The 8,932-nt window shown below is 44.9% G+C and overlaps 1 protein-coding gene across 1 annotated transcript in view; it reads right to left on the bottom strand.

The window, feature by feature from the left end:
* Positions 1-2,088: 2,088 nt before the first annotated feature.
* CPPED1 (calcineurin like phosphoesterase domain containing 1) overlaps positions 2,089-8,932 on the bottom strand; it is a 112,432-nt gene continuing 105,588 nt past the window's right edge. The window contains exon 5 of the mRNA XM_025203452.1: positions 2,089-2,297. Coding sequence (XP_025059237.1) covers positions 2,235-2,297 — 63 coding nt within the window. The 3' untranslated portion in view covers positions 2,089-2,234. The remainder of the gene's footprint in view (positions 2,298-8,932) is intronic.

The raw sequence follows: 8,932 nt of genomic DNA, 5'->3' as shown, positions 1-8,932 counted from the left end.
TTGTTTTAAAATCTGTTTGTAGCACTGGTGAAGAATATTAGCTGTCAATTCTGAAGTGCTTCCTTGAAAATGATGAAAATGGTCATCTGAGCAAGAGTACTTAGAGTATGAAATCCTTTTCTATTTCTTTTTTAACAAAAGAAAACACTTTCGAACTGCCTCTGTGACTAGTCTTGCCTTTTACAGCAACTTCATCTAATTAAAATGCTAAGTAAAAGAGACTGTTTGTAGGGCCAATATAGCAATAGAAAAGCAAAGTGAACAGGAGTGAAAGCCTGGAATTCGAGAAAGTTAGACTGATATGTAGGAAGTAGGAACAAGTTCTGATCCAAAGCTCATTGAAGTTAATGGAAAGCCTATCAGTGGGTTTTGAATTGGCCCACATAGAGTAGGAACACGTTACATTTTTCTTGCTTGCTTTTTGGAGTATAACTAAGAGCTTAATAGTGAACATTAAGTATAGGTTCTACTTTTCAGGTGTGGTTAACTAACCATCCAATTAAAGTAAAAGGTAGGCTCGAGTTTGACTTGTTTAATTTGCCACCTAGACACAACTGCTTTTAGTCTTAGATGCTATCAAGACTACTTGGCTATCAAACAACCTGATCCAAAAATAGAGTAGGAGTTTATCCTTAGAAGAGCTCTTCCCAATTTAAAAAAATCAATAGTGATGCCATTAGTTCTATTAGGGCGCTTGTACACGTGACAGGGATTTAGTCCCCTAAACTGAAACGGTGGATTTTTAATTACAAGGATTAAAACCCCAGTTTTAATTTAGGGGCTTCTGTTGCTGTTATAGTGAGGGGCCCAATCCTTTTTTTTCTTTTTCCCCCGCAGAGCCTGCCCACGTCTCCTGTGGCGGGGGAGGGTGAGTTGCCAGTAGGCCCAGTGGCCCCTGAGCTTCCTTCCATGGTGGTGGTACCTGCTGGGGCCGTGTGGGTGGGTGACTAGCAGGGGGTGCTGCCCCAGCTCGGACAGCACCTGCCCATTAGCCACCCTCCTGGGCAGCCCCAGAAACTGCTGCTGTGGTGGAAGGAAGGACCAGGGTCCCCTGCAGCTCAGGTCCTGCCAGAAGCTCACCCCTTGGGCTTCCAGCACGCAGGCCTGGGGAAGAGTTAGATTCAGTTGGTGCAGCACCAATGCAGCTAGCACCCTGCCCAGGCAGCCCCAGAGGGCGTCACCACCATGGAGGGAAGGACCTCTCCCCCGTCACCAGTTCAGAGGCCCCTTGGCCTGGTGGCAGCTTGCGCAGGCGGGCTCCGCAGGGGAGGAAAAAAAAGCGGCTAGGGGCCCGATCCTCCCCGCCCCCAATGAAGCCCCTGGGGCGAACTGCTGATGGGCCCTGAGCTGCTGGGGGCCCCAGTTCTTCCCTCCACTGTGGCGGTGCCCCCTGGGACTGCCAGTGTGCGGCTAGTGGGAGGGTGCTGCTAAGCTGGAGCAGTACCTGCCCACTAGCAGCCCACCTGGGCGGTTCCAGGGGGCACCACCGCTGTGGAAGGAAGGACGGGGGCCACCTGCAGCTCAGGGACTGCTGGGCCCACCAGCAGCTTGCCCCCCAGATGTGGGTGAGGCGGGCAGGCTCCACAAAAAAAAAAAAAAAAAGGATTGGTCCCTCACCACTTCTGCCTTCAGCCTGCCTCTCCTGCAGTGGGGGGAGAGGGACAGACTTTCAGAAGGCTGCAGTGTTACAAATAGCTATGTTGCAAACTAAACTACATGCAGATGTGGTTTAGTTTGCAATGTAACAACCTAATTTAAATCATGAAAACCCCCTGCACATGTACAGAGTGACTCAATTAAAACTCAAAAACAGCCAATTTTTGTCACATGTACAAATGCCCTTATTTTTCATACAGTTGGTTTCATTCTCTAAGGTGTAACTATCTCCATACGCCATTCTGCTTTGTTGAATGGTAAGTCTAGAACTATCTATGTATAATGATCACAAATCTGTATCTTCAGCCTATAGTAGTGTTTTTTCTGAACTTAAGTTTCTACCTTTTATATAATGTGAAATAAAAATACTCAAATTAAAAAAAAAAAAGAAGAGCTGTAAGAAAACTGCTAATTTTGTTTAACCAGCAGATCCAGTAGATCCTTACCTATCCCTTGGTTACTCAGTTCATTTAAACTGTAGTATCTGTGAACAATGTCTTCCTCTGTGACAATGACCACTCTAAGCCCGTGAGTATCTTCTCCCAGCTGACATCCTATTGCTGATGAAACCACCATTTCTAGGCCTTTGTAGAATCCGCCAGCATTCTTATGGCAGTGGCCAGAAAACACAGCTTTAATGCCTGTTAAAGAAATACATAAAGGTTACAGCCTGTGCAGAAAATAGACATCAAAAGACAGAACCTGTTAATTTCTGAGACTCAGACAGCTACTATAACTGGAGAGAGAGCTATACATGGCCAGAATAGTTACAACTTCTTTTGTTTACTGTAACTTTTTCTTTTAAGCTAGTGCATGGGTGCTCAACCTCTGGCCCACAGGCTGAATGCAGCCCCCAGAGCCTCAGAATCTAGCCTGCGGGGCTCCCCATGCTTTGGGAAGTTTGGTGGCGAGGGACCAGTGGCAGTTAATGCTGCCACTCCTCCCTGCTACCAAAATTCCAAGCCCCACAGAGCAGGTCAGAGCTGGACCAAACCCCCTCCCCTCCACACACTAGGTTGGGGCCAGGTTGTGTCCCCTTCCCCCTCCCTGTGGGGTCAGGCCACTCCTCCTTCCCTCCACCCAGCCAGGTTGGGACTGGGCCACACCTCCTTCCTCCTACAAGGCCAGACCAGGCCCCTTGCCCCTGCACAGCTGGTTTGGGGCTGGGCCACCCCCCCTCTGCCCAGCCAGGTTTGAGCCAGGTCATGACCCCTTCAACCTGCAGAGCCAGGCCATGCCCTGTCCCACTGCAGGACTGAATCAGGACTCGACCAAGCCCCCTCCTCCTCTGAGGGGCCAGGTTGGGACCAGACAAAGCCCTTTTCCAGTGCGTGGCTGGATTGGGGTGGGGCTGCCCTCCTCCCCACTCTGTGCAGACAGATGGGGCCCTGCCAAACCTGCCCTATAAAGGGATTGGGCACTGGCCATCTGGCCAAAAAGGTTGAGCAGCACTGATCTAGTGGATTCAAAAATTGTGAAACTAAGAGGCAATAATTCACTTGATCTTGCATCTCAGTATGCAAATAAATATTAGTAACAGGATGGTCTTCAGATGCATACTTGTTGAGAATACTGAAGCCCCACCTCATTAAAATTCCATGGAAGATGCAAGGTATTTGCATGGTACTGCTTTGGTCAGAAACAGCAAACATTTAAGAGGAAGTTGATTTAGAGTTACAGAGGCTGTCAACAACAAGTAATTACCTAGAGGATAGAGTTTTTAGATCTGAGTTGAAAGTAAAAGACTCTGTGGCTCTATTTTCCAATTAAAGTTTAGACAAGTTATGATAGGAGGACCCTGCCTATGCCAGGGATAATGATTTTAAAGCAAAGTTAAAGACATGTGATGAGAAGGCAGGCTGTAATCTTTTCTAGTGTATCTATCTTGGGATACAGCACATGTGGGTGATATCTGGAGTAAAATCAGGAAGAAATATCAAAGGCCTCTGGCAGAAGTTACACTTATTGCATGATTACAATATTAATTATGTGATAAAGATTTAACCAATTTATGGTGCCATAAAAAGACAAACCAGGTACAAAGATGTCCTGCGTTTAGAGTGGAACACATTTCAGGCTGGTTTATATGGTGCTTTGAATGTGTGGCATGTTTTAAAATCAAGGCTTTTAAGTGCCAGGGCGCAAGGAGCTGGTGGTCAGCACCTGATCACTGGAACTGGAAATGGCGCAGCCTTAGACTCTTCATTCCAGGCTTCCTGCCTGTCAACAGTCATGAGACTGGGATCAGAAGAACTTTATGCTTGATCCCCAAAATCCGTCAATATTGGCATATTATTGTGATCAAATCTAAGGGTCCTTCCTGGGCTGCCAGGTAAGTTTTGGTCCAAACACAAAAAAGCCAAATTTCAAAATACTGAGATTAAATGGAATGGCAAGATAAAATGGCCTTTGTCTTCTCAGCTCGACTGATTTACTTTCATGCCATAAATTTAATCTTCTCAGTGACTCAGTAATGGGGATTGATTTGTATTATTACAAATTATCACTACATGGTAAACCACCATTACAAACTACGATTTCTTACTACCATCTGCCACACATTCTGCTAAACAATGGCTGTCTTCTACACTTCACCTAGTAAATCCAATTCCTTTTGAGGTTTCCCTGGGATCAGAGAAAGTGAAACCATGACACACCAACCTGCAAGCTAATAACTTCTACTTTTTGTTCCACTCTATTCCCAAAAGCAGGTGGGAGAGGTTAAACGTAGAAACATTCAACTGTGAATGGCTGCATTACTCTTGACTTGATCCTCAGATCTGAACTAGCAGATAGATTTGTCTTAATCTGTGCTTTATATAAGCAATTTAATGGATTTAGGCACATAATTTGGTAAGGTAGAATGAGGCCCGTGTAAAAAGGTAAGCCTGTAATATCACAATACATTATACCATGGCAAAATTAATAACTTTACAATATAACAACATTGTTAACTGCCGTGCATTAGAATTGGAAGTAAAACCGTAAGAGCAGGGCTGAGAAATGGGTTATTGCCCAGCTCTCACTACAGAGCGCTGGGCCAGATCTGTCAAACTGGGGGTGCATCTAAGTTTGTCAAAAGCAAGTAAGTGGCCTGGCTTCTCAGGAATGCTATTGCTTATTCTGAGTCACAGGAATATATTGCTTCTGCAAAACAGGTTATTTAGGTTAGTAGGCTGGGGCATTGCAGCACTCATTATTCTGATCTCTGGCCTGTAAGTTCAAATTTATTTCAGGCCAGTAGTGACCTAACATGAATATCAGTATATGACTGTTTAGAGGACTGTGTTAAACTGTGTCCAGCAGTAATGTAACTAAGGTGGAGTGACCAGGACAGCAGCTCCAAGTGCTGTACTCTGTGACTGAAGCAGAAAAAACAGCAGTTATCTATTCAGCCACACACCTACACTAGTGGCACAGCAACAGTCAGAAGTTATTGCTACCTCTGTGTGTCACAGCTGCCTTGGCCACCCAGCTATCTTGTTACACCTCTGGCATCCAATTCAGCTTGTAGTGGAGTGGGGTACATATATCATAATGAACGGTCTCCTTGGCTTCATATGGGATTCCTTTTGCCTGTGGTGGATGTGCCCTGCAACTAAGTAGCAGACTTTCTTCAAAATCTAATTATTCACCTGCAAATAAAATTACCCATGAACAAAAACAGCCCCCTGAAAGCAAAAATTTTGCTTCCATAATTTGTTCTCTATATATTAGCTGCTCAGCCATTCCACTCTAGTGCTTGGTGGATATCTTCTGGATAATTCAGATTCAGAAATGCGTTCAACTAAAGAGGGTTTAATCAAAAGCTTTCATATTACACTGTTCACCTCCCTGGTTGGCCTTAAAATGGTGCACATTTTACTCTGATAGGAAAACTGTGTTTATAAACAAGATAGAAGGTGAAAAGAGCTGACACAGTCACTATAGCATCAGTAGTCTGCTGAATGTTAAAAGTTTTTACAAGAACTATCTATGCTACACATTTCTATCTTACAATTCACAATTCTATCTGCTACAACTGTTCCAAAGAGGACTGTAGAAAATAGCATGATAACTTGGATATTAAATCTGCAGAAAGTATGAAAACGTCAATTTAGGTGGGTATGATGGCCAATTCAGGCAATATCTAACTTTTTTGTGAATGCCAATAAATGTGGCATGTAATTTAAACATGAATGCACTTTTACAGCTAATTACTGCTAATGTGCATTGCTTTCAAATTTAATGCAAATCACTTTGGATACACAATTTAGAAATGTGAACTGAGCATGAATAGCAGCTTTTTGCAAACAGGTTTAGCACAAGAAAAAAACCAAACAATTGAATGCTTTTATTAAAAGCAGGCAGAAGTTTAAGATGGGGGGACAGACCCAGGGGACTCCCCTTCCCCTCCTATGACACCACTGTTGCTGTCTCCAGCTGAACTGGGGGGCAGGAGTAGAGTAACTCCTTCCCTGCTCCAGCCAGTGGCTATAGGAACAGCTATGGTGTACAGGTTCCTCCTACCAGGCCCTGCTCCTTGTGCCACCCCCTACCCCAGGTGCCTGCAGTGCCTGCTGGGGGCAGATGCTAGAAGGGTGAACCTGCGCATAGACACCCTGTTCCTGGTTGAGCCTGGCTTCCTGCACAGCTGCTCCCTGAAGCCTACAGCCGGAGTGGGGCAGGAGTAGCTCTGGGTTTAAGTTGACTGCTTCCCTGCTAGATACCAATGACGCTGATGAACAGATTCAGCTTGATATTGTTAAAGCAGTAGCTGAAGAGAAGAATATTGAAAAAGACATTTCTATGCACTTCAACTAAACTATAACTTAACTGAAAAAATAACTTAATAAAATCCTTTTTACCTACAGAAATTATTTCATTCTAAAAACTGCCATTAATACCTATTGTTTAACATGCTCCAATGCAGGAGACTGTATGCTGGATTGTATTTTGAAAGAGTCATTAAAAAACCACCAACCAGGGCTACATTGAGGAGGCAAGAGTCACAGTGAAGTGTGAATGCACTTTGAGCGGTAGCAGCTGGAAGCATTCTTTCTGCAGAGGATGCAGACACATCAACAGCCATGTTTAAAGCTTTTTTACCACAGCTTTAGGAGCAACTACCAAGCTGTACAGCTGCTGCTGAATATTAGCATGAGCATCTGGGAATGGGTCTTCAGATATGCCCTAACCTGCGTGGGTGCCTCTGAATTATTTAGAGCACAACTGTGTGCTAGCAGACCCCTCACCTTGTGTTTAAAGCAGTGGAGGCCTACTTGCTTTCCTTTTCTCCTTCGTGAGTCGACAGTGAATTCAGATCTTCTTGTATGCTGTACTTGCCATACCAGCTAAAGCCTGGCCCCAAGCATTCCAGATTGTTTGAAGATTTTGTCAATGGCAGGTACTGTAACATACAGGCAGTTTTCAGATTCTTGCATACTAATAAACGAGCATACTAAGAGAGTTCCAGAAAACTGTGGGGCACCTTTTTTGGTACCTGTTTTTCTATAATCCATTAACAGGCTTGCTGTCTTTCAAACACACAGACTCCTTTTGGTTTCTTGTAACCATCTGCCCCTCTAGTTTCACAATGTAGTGCAGCGGGTGGTATTGCAGAGAATGGAGTCCTCCCTGCTTCCTATAAGGACACTCTTTGAGGTATCTCCTGCCTTGAGAGACAAGAATAGAGTTTTACATAGTTTTTAACATCTCTTCCTTCTTTATTCTGGTAAGCGAAGGCATTTTTGCAGAATGAAGTCTGCAGGCAAACCTCCATTTGAGAGGCGGGCCCCTACATAGCAGGCCCAGAGACTACATGAGAAGACCTCCTGCTTCATGGGTTGGCTGTATAGTATTGTACTTTCTCCTGGTACTCTAGAGCATTGCGGACCTCTTAAAGAGCTGGTTGTGCAGAAACTTCACATTCATAGGCCCTGCTTACTCCGTGCTCAGGCCAAGGAAAAATTTGGCAGTAAGAGATTACTTCAGCAATGGTTTTAAGTTGGTGGAGTGGAAAAGCAGCTTTAGGACCTGGCAATTTTTGGAAGCACCAAGCTACATTCCTTTACTTCTCCATTCATGATGTCACCTGTATTTTCTCTGGGTGAAACACTGTGTTCAGTAATGCTCCTAGATCATGGAAAAGGTCAGTGAGAGGAGTGAGGAAAAATGCATGGCCTGGGACTTCCTACTCTCTTCAGGTTGCCATGGGAACCAAAGATTTCTGGCCCAGCTGTTTTAGAACTTGGGAATTGCAACTATGAAGTACAACAGTAACCAGATATAGAACATGTGTGGTGTGTCTGTCAGCTACAAATGTCCTGATTATCATTAAAACTTCCAGAATCAAGAATCAAGTTCATCTTCTGCACCACTGAACAAGCTTAGAGGCCCCATCCACTCCAAGGCAAATAGGCATCCCGGGAAGCTCATCAGAACAACGTGCTAGTTAGAAGCATTTACGGTGTTTTCATTGTACTCTTAAGACTCCCTGCTGGATTTGGTTTCCATTCTTGTGAGAAGTAGAAGCAGGACCTGCATGGCTTATGGCACTTGAAAGCCAGACCAAGAAAGTAAACTAAACAAGAACATCCCATAAAAATCCTGAATTGGGCAGAGAGAAGTTTCCTATTCTTGGAACAGAAAACTGTGTTGATTTCTGCAGTGACCACTGGATGTTGAAGGCCTTTCAGTACTCATTAAGGACAAGCCTCAGTTTTGCATGACTCACAGCATAAGGCATCTAAAGAGTAAAACTCCCTGCGCACATCCTGACGAGTGCATATGTGCAAACCACACATGCACTCATTTGCCATGCTGCTAATTTGCAGCTGTGCGGGCCGGGCATGAGCCGGGCCCTTTTTTGTGCTCTGCGCGGGCTGTGGCCAGCAGCCCGGGCACGCGGGGTCGGAGAGAACGGGCGACAAGCTATAATTAGGCGCAGACTCGTAATGGTAGATTTAAAGATTGTTTACTTACACTGAAGATGGTTGCGGTGCAGGCTGGAAAACTTGCTTGAGTTGCAGTTACAAAACAAAAAACGACACGAACAATCACGTGGAGTTTGCTAGGCTCCACGGAAACAGAGCTCCGGATGCCCTGGACAAGCGCGCCACTGAAATAGAAACTTCGTAGATACGTCTTATAAAAATTATCGCTCGAAGACGGAAAGAGGTGGGCGATGGATCAGGTCGCCAAACTCCTCTGAATCTCACACAGGGTTTCTATTACCCTGCCGTGTACCCAGAGTCCCCACGAGATGGATGTGGAGTCCTCTTCGGCTTGGGCGGAA

This window comes from Alligator sinensis, unplaced genomic scaffold (genome assembly GCF_000455745.1).
Source record: "Alligator sinensis unplaced genomic scaffold, ASM45574v1 scaffold73_1, whole genome shotgun sequence".
In the NCBI taxonomy this organism is placed as follows: Eukaryota; Metazoa; Chordata; order Crocodylia; family Alligatoridae; genus Alligator; species Alligator sinensis.
The sequence above is the reverse complement of the archived record's forward strand: the minus strand, read 5'-3'. Positions and strand labels throughout refer to the sequence as shown.